The sequence below is a fragment of the Blennius ocellaris genome (assembly GCF_963422515.1).
Source record: "Blennius ocellaris genome assembly, chromosome: 13".
NCBI lineage: Eukaryota > Metazoa > Chordata > Actinopteri > Blenniiformes > Blenniidae > Blennius > Blennius ocellaris.
The window spans coordinates 3,620,582-3,645,933 of NC_137662.1; the positions used below are offsets into that span (position 1 = coordinate 3,620,582).

Sequence of the window (25,352 nt, forward strand, 5' to 3'; positions counted from 1 at the left end):
TAGTGTGTTTGCACACCATCGCATATCCATGAGAGGATTGAAGGGTCGTGTTGTAGCTCTTCATCATCATCATCATCATCATCATCATCATCATCAGTCCGACTCAGTTTTTACTCCAGGATGAAGTTTTGGTTGTTTTGTTTTTTTTCTGAAATTCAAAAATGTCCGGAAGGTTCTGACGGTGTGTGTGTGTGTGTGTGTGTGTGTGTGTGTGTGTGTGTGTGTGTGTGTGTGTGTGTGTGTGTGTGTGTGTGTGTGTGTGTGTGTGTGTGTGTGTGTGTGTGTGTGTGTGTGTGTGTGTGTGTGTGTGTGTGGTGCGTGCGTGCGTGTGTGTGTGCAGACTGGCAGAAGACTGAGGCCCAGAAGAGACCGTGAGCAGCTGCTGCTGGACGAACTGGTCATACTGGTCAACAAACGAGACGCACTGGTCCGAGACCCTGGACGCTCAGGAGAAAGAGTAAGTTCCCCCGCGGGGGGGGGCGACGGGGTGGGGGTGGGGGGGGGCGACAGGGTGGGGGGGGGGGGGGGGGGGGGGGGGGGTCTGAGCTCTGCTGTGGCACCGGGCCTCCACAGGTGGCACTGACCGTTACCTGCTTCCTGCTCCACCTCTCCTGACCTCTTGACCTCTGCCGTCCGCAGGGCCGAGGAGGAGGACGAGCACCTGGAAGCCGGAACGCTGGAGCAGAACAAAGGCAAGATGGCCAAGAAAGAGGAGAAATGTGTCGTCCATGTGATCGTCAGAGAAACAACAAATGTAGCCGATCAAAGAAATGTTTCCTCCTCCATATCCGTTCTGTTCCTGCGAGGGTTTTTTTTTCCTCCTCTCCCTCTCTCTCTCTCTCTCTCTCTCTCTCCGCCGCAGAGACTTGAACTTTCTACAGACTGTGGTCCCGCCTCTCCTCAACGTTTCACTTCACCTGGACTCTCATGCTGAACGGTACCTGTATGTAATATAAATAAAGAGAGGTGAGAGACGGAGCGCCGCCGTGTCTGGATGGAACGGCGCCGCAGCACCAAAAGAAGAGTCTTACGTTTTTCTTCACGATGACGAGCTCCACCATGTTTTTTGTTTCAAAGTTTAAAGAAAAAAAAGGAGAAAAAAAACCTGCATCATCAGTCTTTTTCCAGCTACTTCATTACTTGACTGTGTATCTTTTAATTACAATTTTTACTTGTAAAATATCTTATAACTTGGGGAAACGTGTTAAAAGTTCATAAACTTGCATAAACTTTTCCTATTGCTTTTTTTTATTGTCTTGGCTTGAAAAGCAGTTTACCAAAAGAAAGATTAAAATAATAATAATAATAATAGTAATAATAAATAAAACACTGTGTTGTATATTTTCTTCACTGCTCTGACAGAAAGCTTCCAACATTAGTTTCTCTTTCCATGCAGTTAAAAAAACAAAACAACAAATCTATATTATTTATTGCCGTTTCTTTCCTCCTGGAAGCTTCTTGTAAGTTTCACCCTTCATGTTCAGGTTTGTATTTATTGTATCCATGAGAAGAATAAACGGTTAAGCTTCCACCTGTATCTCCTCGAGCTGCACCATCTGGTGCAGCTGTTCTTTACGTGAGCATTTACCTGATTATTTATTCCAGTGTCATAACCCCAGTCTTCAGTAATAAAGTCCTTTATGGTTTCATACTCCACCGGCCTGCGTCTGACTTTTTTTTTTTTTTTTAACTCTGCATCCAAACGAGACTTTGCAAAACTGCTTGAAATGCAAGTTGTTTTTTTTAATAATTGTTTTAATCATCCAAATGCAGATTTTTAATTCAATCCGACGCATTTTTCCCTGGTAAGGCGGATTTTTATCATCGTTTTCCGTGTTTTGAATATTGGCTCACTTTAAAAGTTTCCTCATGATCTAAACATGTTTTATTTTTTATTCATTTTGTGTAGATCTTTCTAAACTAATTGAAATGTGTGCTCGCCCTGGGCTGGGAGCGTCTCCTCTCACTGCGTCCAGCCGCGTTTAACTGCGCTGATTATTCGACGCTCTCTTCAATTCCCCTGCGACCCGCGGCGTGTTTATAAATTAAAATTGGCGTTTGTAAAGGAGTTTTTTTTTTTTCTTCCTCTCTTTTGTTTGAGGTCGTAGCTGAGCTGCTTCTTCTGAAGAAGATTAGAGGAATGACTTTGTACCGAGCAGGTGTTTTTCTCCGGGCCGCTCGTTGTGCGCGCTGGAGGCGGCGGAGAACCGGAGAGGCTCAGCGGTCAGCGGCTGGAGGGATGGAGGGAGGAGAGGGGGGGGGGGGGGGGTTATTATTAATTATCAGCCCTGTAAATAAAATAATATATTGATGATAAATCCCAGCGTTGCTTGAAATTCAGGTCGCCCTCTAATTTGCGCTAATTTGCCTCCATGCGCAAAACCAATCGGTAATAAAACATGAGGATGAACAAAGTGTGGCGCGCGTGAACCCTGCAGGCTGCCTCGCGTCCGCGATTAAAGCGGGGAAATAGGTTGTGACAGCAGACGTCCGCCCCGGCCTTCCTAATACTTTCACATTAATTTGCTGATTCGTTTCTTCTCTGCTTGGAGTCCGACTTTACGCGCACGTTACGCACCGCGCGTGTCCCGAGGCGCTTTGTTTTACTTCGTATTAACGCGCGTTTATCGCGGCTGGCAGGGAAGCAAAGGGACATTTTAGGTGTGTGTGTGTGTGGTGAGAGAGAGAGAGAGAGGGAGAGAGAGACTGTGTGTGTAAAATCTTTAATATATTCACACCACCTATCATTCACATTTAATTGTTTAAATATTCTCCGAGGCATATTAATTGATGAAGAGTTTACGCAACTGTGCGTCAAACTCAACCAAACGTCTTGATGGTTATTAATAGTTCTGAATCCATTTGTCTTGGTATAAAAACTCCCTTTAAATCTAAATTTAAATCCATTTTATTAGCATGTTTTTTTTTGTGTGTAATTTAAAATGTAGAATAAACGGCTGAAGCGGCCTCCTTACCTCCGCAGCATCCCTCTGCTCCCTTTAAGCTTCCAGCTCAGGCAGAAGCAGTGAAAAAACATTTGGAGTCACTTTCCGTTTTTTGTTGTTTTTCTCTCTCTCTCTCTTTCTTTCTTTCTCCGCTGAATAAAGAGCGAGTCGCCGCGTAAAAAGGCGTCCGGCCGTTCGGCCGGCCGGCGGCTGCGGCTCGGTGCTGCCGTGCAGCAGAGAATCCTCGGGCTGAATGGATTATCTCCTGAGCTTTGATGTCTCCTGCTTGGCCTCACCTCACAGGTGCTGCTGCGCCGCTCGGCCTCCGCCTCGCCGCCGCCGCGCGCACCGGCCGCACCGGAGGGAGCGCGGCTCTCCGCGCGCAGCGCCGGGGCTCCCACTAAACACTGCATCCCGTTTTTTTTATGCATCATCGTTTTAATAAGCACCGACAACATCCCCGCAGATCCCCGCTTCCAATCCTGCCGGCTGAAGGGACAAAACTTTTCCCCCTCCTCTCCTCTCCTCTCCGCTCCTCTCCTAATCCAGGCTTTACCAGCTCAGCATTAAGAAAATTCAACTGCAATTTGGATTAGACAAAATACTCTTTATTACAAAAGGTTGGTGTGCAACTTGATAACTTGATACTTGTTCAGGGGTTTATCTCGGGGTCTTACTCACATCGAGAGAGGAGGGGAAACAACAAGAAATGCAGGGAAATGTCAGAATAAACCGTCTCTTTTGTGTAGTGAGGGCCATATTTGTTGAATGGCCTTTTTGCATAATTTAACGGAGCCAGTGTGTGCGTGTGAGTGTGTGAGTGTGTGTGTCAGCGTGCAGAAAGGAGGAGTGCTGCTGCCTCGGTCAGGGGCTTTTTTTAATATTTGTCGGCCCTCTGACTGCTCGGACTTCACGTGTGGCGGAAATAAAATAATAACTCAGAGCGTTTGACCTCCTGCTTCAAATCAAACACAGTTAAAAAAATAAAAAAAGTCCCTCATCTCACCTCCTCATTCATGACTGAGTCTAAAAACAAGCAACACACTTGAGCTCCTGCAGGAAGGTGCGTTCAGGTGCCTCTGCATGCAGCATCACTGCAGGCCTCAATACACACACACACACGCACACGCACACACACGCGCGCACACACACACACACACACACACACACACACACACACACACACACACACACACACACCTCCAACGTTACTTTGTTCCCCTTTTCTCGCTCCGCCGACTATTGATGTCTAAGTTTCTCTGTCAAAGTGCTCTCATCGATGACTTTTAAGTCCTACTTTGATACCCCTCCTCCTCCTCCTCCTCCTCATCCTCTTCCTCACACACACACAAAATGTAATTTCCATCCTCTCTCTCTCTCCATCTCGCTCTCTCTCTCATTTACACAAGTTGTTTTTGCAGAGAAGCAGCGTTCAGGCCAGAGCGGCTAAAAAAAAAATAGACGTGTTTGTTTCCGGGGTGTGATGGGTTAAACACATCAACACTGCTGCTTTTAATGCAGATTTCTCTCCTTCTTCTGCTTCTTTTCCTCCGCACTGAGTTTGAGGTCTGTCCCTATTAAACTTTACGTCAACCATCCTCAAATGTAATTCTAAATGGGGATTAAACCTCATTAATATTCATGAGATTAGTGTGTGTGCTAGTGTGTGTGTGTGTAAAGGGGGGTGCGTGGTATCACAATAAAAAAAATCAAATAGATAAATTTAACTTATTTCTTTTTTGTTTTATTCATCTTGTTCACTTTTGGGGTTAAATAAAATCAGCGCGTGTGAATAAAAATAAAAATCAACGGCTTTTTTGAAAATATGTCGTTGAAACGAGACGGAAAACGAAGCAACGCTGCTTTTAAGTCTTAAAAAAAATACTTCTGATTTTTCACAACATTTAAAACAGTCGGATTCGTGTTTTGTGACTGTGATGAAAACATTGGATCCAAATGAAACGAACGGATTTCAATGTAGAAAAGGCTCCTTGAAATCGAGGAAAAGTCCACGAATTTAGTTGCGAACAGGACATATTGAATATCAAGCTGCTCCCTGAGTCTTTCCTGTTGCACATTGTAGAATTAAAAAAAAAAAAAAAAGGTTTGTTTTATTTCCCAGTGATTTTCCTCCTTTACGCGCGGCGGAGCGCAGGTTTCCTCCTGCAGGCCTACAAACATTTCCATCTTTTTAAAACGGCTGAGCTCCGTCTGCTGCCCGGGTCGGGTGAGGGGGGGTGGGGGAGAGAGAGAGAGAGGGAGAGAGAGGGGGGGGGGGTGGAGGAAGGCGCTCTCCCGGCAGCCTCTCCACCTCTCGTTGGCCGCGCGCTCCGTCCGTCAGCCGCGCGACGCGCGCCGATTGGCTGCGGGAGGCGGATCCGCAGGTGATCCTCCGCTCATAGAGGCGCGGGGCGGAGAGAAGGTGATCAATCTCCATCCGTCTCCATTAGAAATCACCTTAACACTCTGACAGACAACGACAAGCCCCCTGAAAGCAAATGAGTTTGATTTATTTGGCTGTAAAAGCGTCCGGAGCCGCACGGAGGACGCGGTGACGCGCTTCTCTCTCGCTCTCTCTCTGCGCCTCTTCCCCCCGTGATGCCGCTCGCTTTGCGCACGGTTGTTTGTTTCTGAGCGAGTTTTGTGCCCCGCAGACTTCCTTCCTCCTGCTGGATAATTTTACTCGCCTGTCTTGGTCCGAGAGCTCGAGGAGAAGGAAGGAGGAAGAAGAAAACCAAACAAGGTAAACTTTCTGCACTTTGCTCTCCGTGTTTCAAATGTCCCCCTCTTCAAACGCAAACTCGCACGAGAAAGCGACAACTTTTTTTCCTTTTATTAACGTATTCTAAACTCGTTAAAGCGTCTCCGCGTTACGTTTCTATTTGCGCGTTTGTGGAACACTTTTTTTTTTTTTTTTAATTTTCCGAGAGATTTCAATTATTGCGCAGCGTGAAGGATTTAATCTTGAACCGGATAAATGAAGTCAACTTCCTCAAGAGGAGATAATTTTCATATTTCTATTCCAAAAATCCTTCCTGTCAGTGTTTTTTTTTAAATATTATTATATATTATTTTCATGGAGAGTAATTGTCCATTAAAGCGATTGAAGCACTTAGTAGATAATTGGAGAGGCGTGTTTTGGTTTTTGTTAATTTATTTCGCCGATAAGAGCTCTTCTCTCGCTCTCTCGTTCTCTCTCTTTATCTTCTCTCTCTCTCTCTCTCTCTTCTCCCCCCGGAGGTCTCATCTAAATTCTAATTGAGTTCATTTGCACTGAGATCTGCTCCTTTCAGTCCGGCCTCACCGAGCTGGAAATGCGCTTTTCCGTTTCTTTTCCCCTTCAAATAAAAAAGTGAAGCTCAGGAATACACACTTACTCACTCTCTCTCTTTCTCTCTCTCTTTCTTTCTCTCTGTCTCTCGCCCAGACTCACGTTCTGCTCCGGGTTCGGTCACTTTGGAGCGTCTTGTTAAAATAATCTCACTAATTTAATTCACACGGCTGCTCCTGCAGAGAAGGAGGTGAAAATCAAACTGGCAGAATTCAACTTGCTCTCTGGGTGTAAAATGCAAATAGTCGTCGCCTCCGAGGAGCTGCTGAATATTTCGACACTTGTGTGACTCGCCTGCAGTTTTCGTGTCTCAGATACAAAAGGAGGTTGATCTGGAATCAAAGTTCCAGTTTTAAATGAAATAGTGTCACAATTTAAGTCCCGCCGCGGAAGGAATTTAAGATAAAGATATAAATGTGCTTGGAAGGTTTGAATAAAGTAGATGATTAAAACAAGAACCTGTTCGTGACTCATGAACTGCTGCTGATTCAGTTTGAAATATTTAAAATAGAAAGAAAAGGATAAACAATGTAAATGTGGGTTCAGTTTTTATGTAAAATAAATAAAGTAAGACTTGAGTTGTGATTTCTTTTCTTTTATTATTTAAAATGTTCAAAAGTTACAATCCAGTGTGTGTGTGTGTGTGTGTGTGTGTGTGTGTGTGTAGGCCTGCACTTTCTGTCACACACACTTTACGCACGCCATTATTACTTTATTGCTAATAAATAACACCAGACTCGCGTTAAAATGAGAATAATTGTTAACAATTTACTTAATTTTTTAATACATAATGGTAGATTTGTTAGCCAACAATTTGAAGTTAATTTTTTTTAATTCGAACTTGCAGCTTTTTAAAAAGGTTCAGTGCGTAAAAAAAACCTTCTTTAATATTTCATAAGAACAAATCTGACCGTGCAGTGCAGGACTTGCTGGAAACAACTCGTCTGCAGAGGAAAGTGAGAAATAAATCAATGCGTTTTAGGAGCGTGTGAATTCACAAATGCACATTTATTGACTTTTTGCGCCACTTTTCTTTTTTTCTTTCTCTCTGCGTAAACGGTCCTTTTAACCTTTAGATTAAAACACATGAATGGACGCTGCATTTCAAAGGTGATATTTGTTGGAATTAACACGAACGTTTCCCCGAGTTGAGCTCCTGGAGGTGATTTAAAGACCGTTGCCCGTTTATTCTGCGCCATTTCTCAGCGAAACAACCGCAGTGTGATTTGTTTAATAACTTCCTGGATGAGTTTATCTTTTCACTTTATAAATACACAATTAATTCTGCAATTCTTCAGCTGCTTGTTAGAATGTTTAAATAGTTGAGGATGAATCTCCTGGTGGCGTGTTTGAAACGCACATATTGTTTTAGCAGTGTGTGTGTGGACTAACGGTGTGTGTGTGTGTGCGCAGTGACTTGGATCGGTCCCCTGCTCCGTCAAGCTGCAGCATCGGGGGAAACCGAACCACTGGCCTGAGCTGGGTGGAGCAGTGACCGCCTGTAGCATGATGTCCTACCTCAAACAGCCGCCCTACGGCGTCAACGGCCTGGGACTGAGCGGGGCCGCCATGGACCTGCTGCACCCCTCAGTGGGCTACCCGGGTACACACACACACACACACACACACACACACACACACACACACACACACACACACACACACACACCAGTAAACTAAATTCTATAAAAAAACAAAACTATTTTTTTCTCCAACTTATTAATTTGTGAACATTAAATGCGCCTATGAAAGGAAGCACGCGAAGGTTCCAGAGTATTGAGAGTTGAACTCTAACCCTTGTCTCGTGGGCCCGCACAGCGACCCCCAGGAAGCAGCGGAGGGAGCGGACTACTTTCACCCGCTCGCAGCTAGACGTCCTCGAGGCGCTGTTCGCCAAAACCCGCTACCCGGACATCTTCATGCGGGAGGAAGTGGCGCTGAAAATCAACCTGCCGGAGTCCAGAGTGCAGGTAGAGAATGAAAAAAAAAAAAAAAAAACCACACTTCAAGCTGCGGGGTTCGACCTTACAGGGACTATTTTCCTCGGGACTTCTTCTCCAGGCGTCATATCCCTGCGCCATTAGGCCTGCTGTAATTCCTCTGTTAGCCACTATAATAAACATCTATAATTAACTGATAATTCATAGATCTGAGTTATTGAAGGCAGGGAAAGTAACTGTGAGGTTTTCTCAACACGAATAGTAGTAAAGTTCTCCTGTTTTCTTGAAGTCTATTCAGTTTATTTACAAATAATATAATTTACACCTCTTGGGTAATTTCTTTAATCCTCCAGTTTATACAGACCATCAAATGATCCAATATAGATTTACTGAATAATATGAAGAAACATCCGTGTTAAGGAGCCTCTCCAAAGTGATGAATGAACAACGAGAAGAGTTCCACATGTAACTGTAAACAACATTTGATAGTTTTGTCAGTTTGGTTTATTATCTTTTTTTTTTTTTTTTTTTTTTACAATAATCTGATGTGAAACAGGAGCTGTTGAGGTAATGAAGGTCTGGGATTAACCCTCGCTGCTCTATGATGACGTTGAACAAACGCACTTCTTAAAAGGCATTAGGGGGGAAAACCAGGGCCGGCCTCTCCGCCTCTCACAATTTGAGTTATTTTCAGAATGTGTGTGTGAAACAAAACGCTGTACACGGTGCGACCCTCCCGGTGCTCTAGAGTTACCCCGCTGGGCGCTGCAACCCAATAGCCTGTTATCTTCGAGCCGTCGAGCAGCTATGAAATTGGAGCCCTGGCTGGTCCGAGCCAAGGGGCCGGGGTGGAAATGAACCTTGATGGCTAATAACCCCCAATTTTCCTCCATAATGTACTCCCAGCATGGCGGCGCGGCGTTCCTTCCTCGCCCGCTCCCTGCTGACGGAGCGTTTGTGCTGTGCCGTTTTCAGGTGTGGTTCAAGAACCGGAGGGCGAAGTGCCGCCAGCAGCAGCAGAGCGGCAGCAGCGCCAAGGCCCGGCCGCCCAAGAAGAAGTCATCTCCGGCCAGGGAGAGCACCGGCTCGGAGAGCAGCGGCCAGTTCACGCCTCCCGCCGTCTCCAGCACCGGCTCTTCCTCCTCCTCCTCCTCCTCCGCCAACCACACGGGCCCGGCGGCGCTCAGCAGCACCTCTACCTCCATCAGCACCGTCTCCTCCATCTGGAGCCCCGCCATCTCGCCGGGAAACGCCCCCGCCCCCGCCGCGGCCCCGCTCCCGGAGCCCGGCCCCCCGTCCAACGCCTCCTGCATGCAGCGCTCCATGTCGGGCTCGGCGGCCGCCGCCACGTCCTACCCCATGTCCTACAACCAGACGGCGGGCTACGGCCAGGGCTACCCGGCGCCGTCCGGCTCCTACTTCAGCGGCGTGGACTGCGGCTCCTACCTGGCCCCCATGCACTCCCACCACCACCCCCACCAGCTCAGCCCCATGACGGCCTCGTCCATGTCGGGCCACCCGCACCACCACATCAGCCAGTCGTCGGGGCACCACCACCACCACCACCACCACCAGGCCTACGGCGGCTCCGGCCTGGCCTTCAACTCCTCCGACTGCCTGGATTACAAAGAGCAGACTGCAGCCTCCTCGTGGAAGCTCAACTTTAACGCCACAGACTGCTTGGACTACAAAGACCAGGCCTCCTGGAGGTTCCAAGTCTTGTGATCGGGCTTTTTTTTGTTGTTGTTGTTGTTGTTGTCCCTCCCCGCTCGCCTGCTCCCTCTTCTCCTGAGCCCCAGATAAGCTGAACTGCTTGTTTTTTTTTTAAAGACAAAAAAAGAGTTTATGAACCGTAAGTTAGCAGCAGGAATGCTCAGCGGCCGGACTTTTGTTTCCTTCTTGCTCCCCGTCCTCTTCTTCAACGTGAAAATAATGAAAGGTGGAAAGGAGAGAGAGAGAGAGACGGCGCTGGAGGGGAAACCATCAGGAGCGTTGAAGAAAAGGGTTTTAAAGTGGGATGATCTTAGGAGAACAGTTTTGAATTTTTTTTTTTTTCCCCCACAAAACAACAAAAAGTCATTTCAACCAAACTCGTTGGACCACCAGCTGGACGGAGGAATATTCCCCTCTGCTTCACACAGGAACTGCCTGCAGTGCTGCTTCTTTACCTCCAACCCAATCAGCCCCTGTACAGTTTTTATTTCTCAAATTTGTTATTTTAGGACGACAGAGATTTTTAGTCAGCGACGCCGAGGAGCTGAAATATGTAAATATGTATTTGGGTCAGTTACAGTGACCATGTTTAGTTGGTGTTTTTTTTTTTTTTTTTTTTTTTTTCCTGAATTTGAAATTGTTTATTACCACTTTGGGAGTTTAAAAAAAAAAAAAAAAGAAGAAAAAAAACTGTATGTAAATCTTTCCAAATACTCCAAAGAGAACAAAAAATTGGCCATAAAGTTCAGCTTTTTATATACACTGTTTTACTCAGAAAGAAAAAAAATAATGTTTTTGGCAATTTGAAATGTCTCTGAAATCTCTAAATCTAAAAATATAGGTGCAGAACCATCCTGGGCTGCTGCCCAGGGTACATTTTGTTTTCCGAATATTATTATTATTCTAATTATTATTATTCTAGTCTCTACGTTTTCAAGCCAGACCTCCTCTCTTGGGCATTGTCGTGACATTGGACATGTTTGAACCGCAGCACTTGGCTTGATATTGGAGTCAAAGCATTTTAAACACTGGAGAGGAAATGTGGATTATTAATAATTTTTTTTTCTTTAGCTCCAAAAATGACAGTGAGATGTTGAATGTATCTTTTAAAGGCGACCACCCTTACATACATGTTCATCCAATAAAGATCCGTTAAGTCATATTTATTTTCTGTCTCAGTTTGATTCCCAGCAGGGAGTCAATTTGTTCCTCTGCAGCAGCAAATTACAAACTCCAGCAAGCTGGTTCCTTTCCTCTCATTTCAACTAGTCACACTTTTATTTAAAAAAAAAAAAAAAAAAAAGGGAAAAAAAGAAGAAGCTTGTTGATTCTGTTTTCACCCCCAAACTAATTATAACCGGGTAAATGCAAATTAGTGCGTAATTAAAACAAGCCGTGAACGCAACGCAAAGACCCGCATTTCCATTTTGGAGAGCGGCCGTTTAATCCTCTGTGTCTGCGTCAAATTGAAATACTGACGTCTTCTGCTTCGCTGCAGGGAGGAAGTGTCTTCTTCGTCTTTTATTTTTTTAAATTTCTGCTTTTTTTTTTTTTTTCTTCATTAAAAAAAAAAAAGGCCCTAAAAAAAAATCTGAGCCGGGAGACATTTGATCGAGGCGTAATTGAACGCAGCGCAGTAATGGCGCCATAATTACTGCTGCGCGTTTCTCCAAAACAACCCGCAGGAATTTCACCGCCTCTGATGCGGTAATTACGTAGGTGGGGCCAGGTTAGGGGGTCACATGTAAAGTGTGTGTGTGTGTGTGTGTGTGTGTGTGTGTGTGTGTGTGTGTGTGTGTGTGTGTGTGTGTGTGTGTGTGTGTGTGTGTGTGTGTGTGTGTGTTTAATGCGTTATGCTCGGGGGGATTGTATAAAAAGCGGAGGAGAGGAGGAGGAGGAGGAGGAGGAGGAGGAGGAAGAGGAAGGTTGTTTGTGGACGAAGGCCGCAGCAGAGCAGCGCCACAGACGATCCATGTAAATTAATTGCCCCAATAAAAGCGTCGTCCTCGTGCAGAGAAAGCAAAACAAAACCCCGACACCAGCAGGTTGTGCGTCTTCCTGGGCTTCATATTTTCAGGCTCGATTTTTTTTCCACTTAACTTCCGCCTGATTGCAGCTCAAGTGGATTTTTTTGATTTTTTTTTACTTCTTATGTTTGAATTTCATCTGAAAATGTCTGAACGGAACTACAGAGAAATACAGAAAACCGTCAATTAGTGCAATCAAGTCTCTTTATAGGTTCAGATTTCTCTCGTTTATTCCATCATTGTCTGTTTTTGTGTGAAAATCTATATCTGAAGAAAAAATATAGAAAAGACTGTTTTTGGGGCTGATTTACCTGAATGATGTCCTTCATTCCTCTCTGCAAATTAAATCTGTTTATACACATTTAAAATCGCAAAAATAAGACTTTGTCCACACATAATGTTTTTGTTTTTTTGGCTGTAGCCTCGGTTGCGTGTAGAGCCAGTGCCTTCAAACCTTCAACCCCCAATAGCTGAAATACCAACAAAAAAACCTTTTGTTAAATATACTTCTCCATGCTCTCCCGTGGAAGGAATTTCCCCGAGATTCATAAAGTATTTCTATTCTATTCTATATTTTAGAAAAAAAAGCGTGTGAAATCCTTTATGTCTATTTTAGAAGAAAAAAAAACTCAAATACAAACTCAGATTTACAGAAAAAAAAAATTTTTTCTAACTTCACCCCAGTTTGAGTTTTATCTTGAGTTCAAATCAGTTCCCTCATATTTTAATATTTTCCTCATTCATCCAGGTTTTATCTTTTAGAACGAAAAAAACGCGAAAAGAAAAGGCATCTTCTTCTTTACTTTCTTTTAATGCGTCATTATGGCTCCAGTTGCCTGTTTGGTACAATCACTTCCCTCTAATTCCCTCATCAGCAAATTTATTAAGCTTTTTATGACCTTTCTCATTGCAGCGGTTTTTAGTGCCTTAATTTGTTCAATTGTCTCTCATTTATCCAACTTTGGCCTGTTTATGTTTTCATCCAGAACAAATCTTCACATGAAATACAGAAAAAAAAAACATTTTCTTTCATGTGTTAAATATTGAAACGTCGTCGTTGTATTTCAGAACAAAAGCTTAAAATTACATATTTACATGGAGAAAAACTAACTTTCTTCCTGATTCACACTCCGGTTGCGTGTTGATTACTATCAATGCTCACATGGAATTATTTGTTTATTTGCCTGTAAAATAGTGAACTCCACATTTCTTTTATTTCAGTCCCGCCTGCTTGCAGCTTCACTTCCTTTCTGCTTGTTGCTTAAAATAACTCTTGTCTGATGTGTTCAATATGATCCAAGTCATTACATCCCTGCGAGTTTTATATTTAACGAAATGGCTGAAATGAAAACATATATTCACAAGAAGCGCATTGAGATGCAGAAATCAACAGTACATAAGAGGGAGATTTTTATTTGTACTCTATAAAAACTGCGTATTTCTGGTTTTAACAACTTTATTCTGGAAATGTGTAAATTGTGTAAAATAGAAGTGTTAGCGCCTCAAAGGTTTAAAGTCAAAAACCTTATCTATCATTATTATTGTTTGATATCATGAAATAAGATGAAATAGATTGAAAACAAATCGGCACCTCGGATTGATCCATCTTTTTTTATTGATCACTTTCTGTGTTTCGCACTTTGACCTCCCTGCAGAAATGTAAACTCTCTACATTGTCCATGTTCTCAGTGCGGAGACCTGATCACTTGATCACAATGATCAATTAATATTGAAATTTCAGTCTGTTTCACGCGCAACCGCCCCTCCCTCCCTCCCCCTCCCTCTCTCCTCTCCCCCCCTCTCCCTCTTTATATTCTGTCCCTTTATGCAAATGAGTCCCGCAGCAGCTGAATAAATATCTGCTGACCGGGACATTAAACATGTTTGCGCCAAGACGCGCAAACAGCGCAGCGAGCGTCCAGCGACAGCGGAGGATTTGTTCGGATTTGCATCAAAACAAACATTTGCGCTCAATCTTGCGCGCTTGTTTAAGGAGTTTGTGGAGAGCCACAGGTCTGCTGAGGCAGCTGCTCACCTTCAAACACCCGACAGGCCGCTTTCCAGACAAAAAGCGCAGAGAGAAAGCGAGAGAGAGAGAAAGAGAGGGAGAGAGAAAGAGAGGGAGAGAGAGATCCGTTATTAAGTGTTTCCTGCGCGCATGCGGAGCGACGTGTCGGACGCGCAGGAGACGTTTGTGTTCAGCCTCCAAGTCACAGGTTTTTTGTCATTTAACAGCTGCTGATAGAAATCAAAGCAGAAAACACAAGGAGGCGGATTTTAATCTGATTTCTTGCTCTGGGAGAGGACAAAGAGCGAACAAAGCAGGGATTAAAATCTGGGATGAGAGAAGTTATGGCCTTCAGTGGAGCCAAAACTCCAAGGCTGAAATCCCCCTGCTCTGAGGAGGCGGAGGAGGAGGAGGAGGAGGGGGAGGAACTCACTGCGCAAAGGAAAGGCAACACAAAAATAAATAAATAGAAAAGAAAGAAAGTAGAATTGAAACTAGAACTACAAGTAGAACAAGTACAAAATTAAACTTGAAGGTGCGTGTGGGAAAAACAAAACGACCTCGAGATGTACACTTTAACTTCAAACATGACATTGTTTTTCAGTCTGGTCAGGTTCCTGTCGATGTTTACCAAGTAAACATTTAATGTCCACATAGCCTCCAGAAAAGAAATCTGCAAACTCCTGTTTGTTCTAGTAGTTTTACATTGTTTGAGCCTTTTTTGTTTGTTTGTTTTTTGTTTTTTGTTACCATTTTCAGGGATTATTTTTCACAAAGAAACAAAACTGATAAGCAATTTGTTTTTTTTAAAGAAAAAAACATCTTGCATCATCGAAAGCATTAATTTGTGTTAAAATCAAGAATTGTTTTACAAAATAGTATTTTCTGTTGATTCATGTTAATATTGATGATTTATCCTCATGACAGCTTATGAAAGTGACTTTTTTTTTTTTTTTTTTTTTACAGTAGTTTACTGTAAAACTGACTTACATTTCTTTTAAGCCACTTTGAAAAAAAAAAAAAAAAACAGGACTCACTGAAATGACTCTGGTGACAAACAACACTGCATGAAAATAATTCCTCGCACTTCCGTCTGAACAACAATAAAACCTGCTGTTAATACATTTACATTGGTTCGTCACTGCAGATTAAAAAGGATCAGAAACACTGATTCTAGAACCAGCCTGGTCTGAACCGTGGAGCCCTGGAGTGACGCTTCTGTGTGCTGGACTTATTGATCCCATGGAGTCTTGGTTGTGAATAGTTTCAGAGCTCGATGAGGTGGAGGGGCTCCTGACCGGGACACGCTTTCAAAACGACGAGAACCTCCGTCGTCTTTCTTTCGTTGTGGGGTCTGGGTCAGCTGGTGTCTGGAGACGCTCTGGACTGCAGCGTTTCAGTCGTTTGATGCCGCTGGATTCATGGGAGGTTGAAGGGAAACGAGCGGCGAGTGCGATCGTTGTCGTTTGCGACGCGAGCCGAGGGTCTGACGCCTTCCGTCCGATCGATGGCGCCGCGACGCCGTCGGGACGTTTGACCTTTCGGGCCTGCTGCGGCGCAGCGTCCCCAACGCGGCCGGGCTGGAAAAACGGTTGACATTTTGTTCACACTTTGTCCAGGAAATGAACTGGAACGGCGCTGGACCGTCTTTGCATGAGTGGCTGCGATGGCTATCTGGGAAAGTGAAAGAGAGACAGACAGAAGAGATAAAGGCAGAAAACCGGACTGATCCTCCACTATTTGCTTGGCGAGACCTCCGCAGGCCTCGATAAGTCAGTGTGAGAGAGATTCGCAGGGCCGGCAGATGCACTGATAGCCGCCTGCATGCTGGGGCGCTTTTCTTGTCTTCCATTTCCATGCAGGACGAGAGAGAGAGAGAGAGAGAGAGAGAGAGAGAGAGAGAGAGAGAGAGAGAGAGAGAGAGAGAGAGAGAGAGAGAGCGAGAACAAACCCACAACACTCAGGCGTGTCTTTCATTGGCTGTCGACGGTCGCCAGACCTTGGCATCCTGGCGTGTTCATAGGCCGGTACGAGGAGGAGAGGTGATACCGAGGAGGATTATATTTACCTGCGAGGTTAATCTGGGGTCAACTGTACGCCATGGCGGGTGGAGCTCCAGCCTCCACCCCTGGTTTCTCCCGCTCCGTCGTCAGAGGCCCGGCTTTTGCTCCTTCACGGCTCCGCCGGTCTCGTTGGACCGTCGGGCTTCAGGAAGCCGGTTCCGTGCAGCTCGTCTTGACGTCCGTCCTGTGATTTGGACTGGTCTCCCGGTTGCTCACAGACCCGGGTCCTACAGGAGGGCGTTTCACGGCGAGGTCCAGGTGGCCAACACAGCCGAGGAGCTGAAAGCAGCTTAGTCGCCCCTGTGGCACCAGGATCGGAGAGCATTCATGGAATTCCTGGCCGGCCTGGGTGCTGGAGGCTCGGCTGAGCCGGCTGGTTCTTCCCTCCTGAAGAGTTGGTGGTTTAATTCACCTGGTTCTCTGATGGCCAGCCGGTTGTACTACCACGATCTGATGACTTATTAGACTTGATCTTGTTGTGCAGTTGGACCCATAGTTGATTCAACCAATTTTTTCTGTCAAAATTTGCTCAATAAGACAAACTCTTTGCTGCAGACAAGGACATTTAACTTCAGGACAAATCTTTGTTTTATTCACAGACTGCTCAATTCTGTCAAACCGAATATAAACAACAAAAATTGCATTGCAGCTTCATGACGCCACACTGATCGACCTGCTCGCTGCACAATTCTTCTTGCGCTGGGGCCGTATTTAACACAAGGATGCATAAATATCAACATTTACAATACTAAATGTGCCCGTTTTAGATAAAGAGTGGGATTTACGCCTGATTATATCAACATTCTTCCAGTAAAATGAAGTACAGTTGTAGAAAGTCTCAGATCTCGTCAGAGATGCAGATGTATGCAGACGATGGTTGATGGTGAACAATCACATGTTGACCTTTTTCTTTTTTTCAGCTCTGAAACCGGAAATATTACCATTTACAAAAAACTTAAATGAGACGGAACAATCGCAGTCATTTCATTGACAACATTTTAAATAACTTATCCATTTCCTGTCTTTTGATACACAAAGACTTTTGTCTTCTATCAAAACCATTAAGTGGTTTTTCTACATTTGTTCTTTGCAACGAGCTCCAGATTACCGTCATGTCTGGATTAGAAACTGCCTCCTTCGTTCTGGTTTGGATTTGGCTGCGTGGGTCACATGACCAGTTGATACTGGAGAGCTTAGTGACAATTCTTACTATTCCCTTCTAGATTTTCGCTGCACAGCTTCTGCAAACTATCAATTTGAAACACAACGCACACAGCAGCAGGCTTATTTCTTCACGATTAGTATTAAAGTTCAATCAGAAGGAGCGTGGTGACGGTGAGCGTCGTCTTTCTGCCGAGAGGCTCCTTCCTTGTTTTCCGTGATGGTGAAATCCGACAAGTCGGCACTGGTGGAAGATCCTCGGTCTGTTTTCTGTGGAGCGACTGGCTTCAGCCCGGGTTTGACCACGGACCGGCATCCTGCTCTCCCGGTTGCGTCACAGAAAGGAGGGACGGATTAGAAAGGCATCCGACGAAGGGGCTCGGATTATCTCATGGTGGAACGACGCGGCGGACCCTCGCTCCAAGTCGGGACTTGTCTGGTGGAAGGTGTGCCGGCCTGCAGGCCTCAGCGTTTCCCACCGAGGACGAGTCGACACTTCCTCTTCCCTTCGCTTCTATTTTCCTTTCTCTGTTTGCATACGGGGTCTGAAGGAACCCGTGACCTTTGACCTTTAAAGCCACAGTCTCATGATTGCTTATGTAGGAAAACAAAATAGGTTACAGTTGAGGTATGGAGAATATTTTTTTTTCTTTCAAGAAATACACTGTTATGTGCAAATATACCATGAAAACTCTTACAACTTAACAAAATCACATGATTCATCTTTCCCAAGTTAAAACACACTGTAAATGGACTTTATGCATCCTTAAATATTACCTATGAATTAACAAATAATGTTTTATTTACAAAAAATACATTCAATATGTATTGTGTTTCCATAATAGCCATTTGCAGTAGCTCACTGTGGATTGCTCTTGTCCCAGAACACTTTCTTTTCACCTTTTAAGATAAATGCATCCATCAGGTGCAGAAACTAGGAGGAGAAAACATTAGAAGTCCTGATGCTGGTATCGGTCCCGTGCTGCACAGAGGACTTGTCCTCCGAACAAGATCCCCGCTACAAAGCCGTGATGTCACACATCAGCAACGTGGCCGGCAGGTTGTGTGAGTGATGACGGCTGTATGGAGATTCTTCTTTGTTATTGACAATGACAAACACAGACTGTAAACTATGTTCTGGCAAAACATCAACAGGAGGTGAAAGATCGTTCGTACATCACCTGCAACTTGATCACCAGCAACTTCATCACCAGAGACATTTGGACCAGCAGAGTTCGCCGGTGTTGTGGAATGACTGGTTTCCCTGTTAACTGGTGAACTTATAGCGTCTGCCGTTGCTTCTAGTCATCAGGCTATTTGGTATTTAATTACTTGGTACGGGCAAGTACTTGTACTCACTTGTATTAGTGGTATTGGTGCGTCACTAGTTAATAAAAAACAAGTCGCAGCTCAAAGTGATTCACAAAGATGAACACAAACAGTCAAACCAAGACAAAAATGATTAAAAGAAGGCATTTCCAATGTAAACTAGGAGGCATTATTAAAATTTAAAAGTGGATTAAAAACACGATAAGGTAGATAAATAAACAAGATGAAATATTAAAGTAGCAAAGGCGAGATGATATTGATGTCAGAAACAGATCAAACTGAAGATAGAATGCACACGTCAGAAAAAGAAACTTAAAAAGTAGTTTTGGAGAGAAGTGTGCAAAGAAACATCTTTCAGATGAGAAGGACAATCAAAGGGATTAAAGAAGCCCTGATGCATTCTGCTTCATCACACCGAGGTCTGCAGGGGAAATACGTCCGTGTTCATCACAACTTTACCAGTGAAGTCGATGGGATCTGAGTTGGAAGAAGAAATTCAGGGGCTTCTCTTCAGCTGGTGTGTTCTCCAGGAACAGAAACACACTCAGGGCAGCCAGGAAGCACTGTGATGAAGACGCATTTGTCCAGAGGAAATAAAAGCAGCGACTGAAGAACACGCAGTGAAGGAAAACTCAACGCCCTCCTGAGAAACTCTCACTGGGAAGTGAGTCAGTGATTGATGTCTTTAATGGGCCTGACGTGTTCGTAATGTTTTGGGGGATCTGAGGAGTGGAGATCAGGAACCTGTTAATTGTATGACGACCTCCTCCTCCTCCTCTTCTTCCTCCTCCTCCTCCTGAGGGGAGAGTGATTCAGTCCAATCAGGGCCATCATTAGACGAACGCAGCACAGCTGTTGCACAGGGGAGAGGTAACACACACACACACGCACACGCACACACACACGAGGCAGATAACCTGGATAATAGCAAGTGCTGGAGGCTTGATTCATTTCCAAATGTGAACAAGGCCGTTCCACAGCTCCAGCAGTATGCTAATACCACTAATAAGCCTATCTCTGCGAGTCATCTCGGGTGGCAGAGATCGGAGGCGGCTGCACCGTAAAAAGCTGCCGGCCACATTTTAAATGAAGCATAACTATTTAAGATTTTCACAAAGCTGACATAATTGCTTAAAGGGTAACTGAGGAGAGCGTTTGGTCTCGTACTTTGTTTTCCGTATTATGAAATTCCATTTGTGCGTTGTATGGGATTTCACTGCTCGCATGTCAAAAGGGGCCCTGTGTGTAGGCCATCAGAGCCATGGGAGGAACACGGTGCCTGCCTGTTAAGCGATTTTGCAGCTTTTTATCCGAGCTGTCAAGTCAAACAATCAGGAGATAATGCAGCCTTGGTTTGTAAATTATAAACGTGTCAAGAGATGCACTAAAGGCAACGACAGATGCCACTTATCTCCAGCTGCCTCTGCAGTGTGACTGTATCATCAGAGGGGAAATATAACATTTTGATGTTTACATAAGAGAAGTATTAGTATCAGTCACAAATGTAATTCCTTTCACCCGGCCCTCTCGCAGAGGATTGACTCCCCAAAAAACACACAATGATTTTTTTTTTTTTCCTTCTTCTTCTTTTTTTTTTTTTTTTTATAAAACAAACAAAACAAAAAAAAAAGAAAAAAAAGGGGGAAGCAGAAAAGCATCCTCGCTGATCTTCTGTCCATTTCCAACATCGCTTCTTGTATATTTTTTGGTGGAAATCCTCTTAGAATGCAAAGTAAATAGATTACGATACAGTGAGGGATTAGGGCTCGCGCGGCGCTGTCAGATTAGTCGGTGAGCGCAGCGCGTCGACAGCTCTGACACGGCTATGGCTGCTGTTCAGGAAAGGGGCTCCGCGATGCTTTAAAGTCGCTGGTTGGCTCCTGTTCATGAATAAAACTGCGGCCCGTAATCTCGGCCAACACACACACACACACACACACACACACACACACACACACACACACACACACACACACACACACACACACACACACGCACACAGGCAGAGGAAGCAGGGAACATCCAATATCAGCAGTGATGGAAGTATAATAGAAGTCTTTATTTTTCCAGGCTGATTAATGGTGAGGTTTAAAATGCTTTCTGTCATGTTTTTAAAGGAGGAAACCGGTGTAACTGTTTTCTTTTTAAGGTTCATTTCCTTTACACTTCACTAAGACAGAAAATAACCTCCATTCATTTCTTCTGTCTCTCTCTCTCTCTCTCTCTCTCTCTCTCTGGGATGAAATTCACAGATGCACTGTGACAGGTCTGACAAATAAAACAGCTCCTGTGTGGGCGTCGTGCAATAACAGCTTCAGATCCTGCTCCAGATAAGCTTTCAGGTGAAGGAAGACCCTGCTTATGAAAAGAGAAACAAAGCGAGGTCGGTCGTGGTGAGATGCGGCGCGTTTGAAGAGTCTCTGTGTCAAACGACTCCTAAATGGACCACATGGAGCATGTCGGGGTCTTCATCGTCCTGAAAGAGGAGAAACACTCGTCATTACACTGCTTCACATGAGACACATCATCATCTGGATCACTTCCTCCTTTAATAATGTAAGAAGAAGTGTCTCTTTGGCAAGTTGATGTCACTTCCACAATAACAATAAAAAATACAAAGATAATTATATATATTAAAAAATCAGGACAAAAAGGAATGAAAGGAGGACAGAAATACTTTTTTTCATCTGCAGAAACACTTTTTTGTGACTAGTTGTGAAAATATATAAAAACGTGTAAAATAATTAAATAAATATATTGCCCTTTCAGAAACCTACTTTCCACCCAGTTACATGATTTCAGTACCATGTGTACCAAGTGGCCTGTCAATAATTAGAATTTGACTTCTTGCTTAGTTAAACTAGATTATTCAACACTTTTCAATTTCCAGATTGGATTTTCAATCCATCAGCAGCTAAACGCCGTCCAAACAAGAGCCTGGAATTGTTCTTTTTTTTCATTAAACAGCCTTAAATATTCAATTTAGTGTCATCTATGATGGCAAAAAAAAATGAAGGAAATCCTCATTTGTGAGGATTAATTATCTTATCTGAGGGATTAGTTAAGGCCTGCAGCTATAAAACGACATAACTACACTGTACTTTGTAAAACTTTCTGGGTGAAGCAGTGATCGACTGTCATGTTGAACATCCTGGCTGCACACTGCATGTGTGTTCATCTGAGCCAGCTATAGCGTCATTCACTTTTGAAATACGCTGAATTTAATTATGCACAAGTTAATATTGCTTAGACTACCCAGCGAGGCTAAACAGTTATCGTTAGCATATCACATGTGACAGAAATATATTGATGCCGCCTGGATAATGTAGAAAGATCCAGCCTGCTAATCGCATTGAGTGAAACATTCAAGTTAATTGCTGGATTTCCTGTTATAAACTAACACGTTTCAACATAAAAACACTTAGAAAACTCACAATCAAAGAACATGAGCTCATTTTTTAAACATAAAACAATATTGATTGCAGATGTGAGTCTTTAACGTTTAGGGTCATAAACAATTCCAGACAGGCATTAAGCATCACTATATTAAAACAATGCACTTGAAGAACCCGATGTAACAAAGTCGATGTTTATAATGCAGTTCATGTTGATTTTGTTCACTAAGTCGTGTGTTCATTGGTAAAATCAAACAGTATTTACACATTTGGTAACAAGTCAGTGAAAACATACTGTAAAATGAAGGAAATCCTCATTTGGGAGGCTGACAGTAAAAAGTAAGAAAAATATAAACAGTTAATCCTTGCTTTGTTCTTAATGTTCACTTATAACAGTATTTGATATTCTCAGACTGTGAATGACCACTTTCACCAGTCACAACTCACATCACTAATGCGTTTAGAGGTTAAAAACTAATGTTCATGTCCTGTTAAGCTTCTTGAACGAGGCCTATTTTAAATGTTTTTAAGGAGAAGAACAATATTATCCCGTGCAGACCTGGTCGGGGTTGGATCTTATTGGAGAAGTGCTTCATGGGAATGAAAACAGTTTATTGCCTTGAATTAATTTGTGAATTTTTAAAACAAATACAATATTTGCAATCTGTTGGACTGTTTCACGTGATTGTTTGTGACTCTTGAAACTTACAGTGGCTCCGTCTCGGCTGCCACTGCGGCTTCCTGCAGAACAAAACAAGACAAGAGTTTGGGAAGCTGATGTTCGACGTTCACACAAACCAGCCGTGACACTTTAGACAAGTACAGCCTGGAAACATTAGAGGTGCATAACCACACACACACACACACACATGCATGCATGCACACACACGGCAGCCCTGCAGCACATCCACACACGCAGCCGAATGCCTGAGCAGGTTCCACGCTCACTCAGTAGGTCGGACACGTCGCCTTTTTCTGGGCTTTAACCAACGTAAACTGTTGTCACTCATGGCGATCTCTCTGGCTCTGAGCCCCGCGTTAATAAGGTTATGATTGACATTAAAACCCCGGCGTGCCTTATACAGATATTAAAAACTGGGATGCAAATTTCCTCCAATAGCCTACAGTCCGGATTATCAAATGACAGAGCGATTTGGTGCACAGACAATCGCTAATCACCTGAAAAATGGAATTATTAAAACGGTGGGGGGGGGGGGGGGGGGGGGGGGGAGCGGGATGAAAAAGAAGGGGAAGGAAAGGTGAGGAAGAAGAAGTGGCAGTAGTCTGTTTTCTTAATGGGTATTTTTTCCTAAATGACCAGTTAGTCATCGCAGACGTCTGAGACACAGAGAGCAGAGCACTCAGGCGACGTTTAGAGAATTAAAAAAAAAAGAAAAAGAAACAGGCTGAATGTCACCAGAGAATTGCTGCGGGGCTTAAAAAAAAAAATGGCCCTGAATCTGACATGCTGAACATTACGGGCTGTGATTTATTCCGACATGAAAGCTGAACACGCCTGCTGACTCGTAAGGCAGTCGGGAAAATTGATCGCAACACGAAAAGTTGGGGACACATTCTGTTACTTTCTGTTTCCCACAGAGCGGCTCCATCCAGGAACCTGCAGGCCGATTTCACTAACACAGAGGGCAGGGCACTGGGTGCAGTTTGCATGTTCTCCCTCTGTGTGTGTGTGTGTATGTGTATGTGAGTGAGCTTCCTCCACCGTAACGTTTTCTTCTACAATCCCCCCCAAAAAACCCGTCTAATTGGTGATTCGATAAATAAGAGTAATTGCGTACAAGAGTGTGTGTGATTGACCCGGCGCCTGGGATCCAGCGTCAGTGTGAACATTAAAGATTAAACACGTCTCTCTTCCAGGATCGATGTCAAACCGGACTGTGACTGACAGCAGTGTAAACAGCAGGCACAGTAAAACGTTGGTTCAAACGGTCAGCTGGGATTTACTCCAGCAGCCGCTATGGAAGACAGATGGACGTTATGGTTGATTGTGCAATCGAATGCAGGGATTTCTTATGTATTGTTTTATTTTTAATTCACATTTGGATCACTAAACAAACTTCTATTTTTAAGGTAAAAAGTGACATTTATTCTGTTTGTCTGCTGGCCCAACATTAACTTAAAAAAAAAATAGTCATTTCAGTTACATTTTATGTTAATGATGAAAACTTGACAGTAACATGGCCAAAACCTCACGAGTTGACTGATGGTCCCATACCTGCAGACAAGGCCGTCTGTCTCAGTGTCCTGAGCACTTCTGGACGGACGGTCACCGGGATACTTCCTGCTGCTGGTCTCCTCTGAGCGGCTCCTCTAGCAGGGCTGCAACACAGAAGAACAGCTGAGACACACCTGTTGGGTTCAGGACAACCACCAAACGGCACCGCAGCCGAACATTATGGAATCAAACTGTCCATCCCTCTGTCACGTCCGAATAAACTTCTGGTTTCATCAGGTTCCATTGTTACCATGAAACCAGATCCAGGAGCAAAAACCAATAATAACTCTTTCACCATTTCACTAAACTCCTCTTTACTGAGGAGGAAGGGCCTCGTGAATACAGAACGCACGAAATGATATAAAGTAGCGCAAGAGTTACTTTTATATTGGAGTAACTAGTTCAGTAATTTCACCAGGTTTTTTTTTTTAGCTTGAAAGACAAACGTGTACCGGAAGTTGACTGACTGGAGTGACGGCGCTCCAGGATGTAACCTGCCTTCAACCACAGTCCAAACTAAAACCCTTAAATTAGACGAAGCTGTCCAGAAGATGGATGGTTGAAGCGAATGCTCCTCATATCTGAGACGACTGAAAGGAAAATAATTAATTTGTCAAAGCCGTTCTCCTCGTCGTATCCTGCGACGTCCGCCACCCAGACGACATCAATGCTTTTAACTAATGTGCAGGACGGGAGGTTGAAATATTGAGAACGTTTCAATAGTGTGTTTATCTCTCCGACGGAATCGTGAAGCTCTCACTGCTCTCACACGCTGGACTTTATCCTAAAATAAATACAAGAACTCATTGGGTGACACTCACTCTGACTTCCACTCAGGAAAAATGGAAAGCCTTCGCTGGCTCCACTGGTGAGCGACAGAGGCCAGCAGCCATCAAAGGAACGTTGGGACGCTTCCCAGATTTCCGTCTCGTTCTCCCTCACTCCAGAGTCGGATTTGGGGGAATGCGGGAATCTGCGAGGAGCCCCCAAACTGCTATTGTTGCCGTCGCTCCCTCTCTCTCGCTGCTCTTTTCTCGGCGAGCCAAACGGGAGAACGCCCGCGCTATAATGCTTCCCCTACTCCGTCTCAGCTAAGCTGTCACTGGCTTCACATGAGAAACAATGAAACTTCATCGGAGACCAGATTACAAAACGGGAGTGGGGGTTCAATATAAAAATTGTTCTAAAGGAGGAGGGGGGGGGG

General features: G+C 44.1%; 3 protein-coding genes across 3 annotated transcripts in view; 2 read left to right on the forward strand and 1 right to left on the reverse strand.

Moving 5' to 3' along the window:
• ehbp1 (EH domain binding protein 1) overlaps nt 1-1,656 on the forward strand; it is a 168,619-nt gene extending 166,963 nt beyond the window's left edge. The window contains 4 exon segments of the mRNA XM_080507374.1: nt 341-369; nt 371-436; nt 438-457; nt 640-1,656. Coding sequence (XP_080363500.1) covers nt 341-369; nt 371-436; nt 438-457; nt 640-934 — 410 coding nt within the window. The 3' untranslated portion in view covers nt 935-1,656.
• Nucleotides 1,657-7,782: 6,126 nt separating this feature from the next.
• otx1 (orthodenticle homeobox 1) lies at nt 7,783-9,941 on the forward strand (the record flags this gene model as incomplete). Its single annotated transcript, XM_080508037.1, has 3 exons — nt 7,783-7,879; nt 8,095-8,246; nt 9,192-9,941. The coding sequence occupies 3 exons, from the start codon at nt 7,783-7,785 to the stop codon at nt 9,939-9,941; spliced, it is 999 nt and encodes a 332-aa protein (XP_080364163.1).
• A 10,788-nt stretch (nt 9,942-20,729) lies between these two features.
• wdpcp (WD repeat containing planar cell polarity effector) overlaps nt 20,730-25,352 on the reverse strand; it is an 80,809-nt gene continuing 76,186 nt past the window's right edge. The window contains exons 16-18 of the mRNA XM_080507197.1: nt 24,149-24,252; nt 22,622-22,653; nt 20,730-20,993 (exon numbers count right to left, since the gene is read on the reverse strand). Coding sequence (XP_080363323.1) covers nt 20,943-20,993; nt 22,622-22,653; nt 24,149-24,252 — 187 coding nt within the window. The 3' untranslated portion in view covers nt 20,730-20,942. The remainder of the gene's footprint in view (nt 20,994-22,621; nt 22,654-24,148; nt 24,253-25,352) is intronic.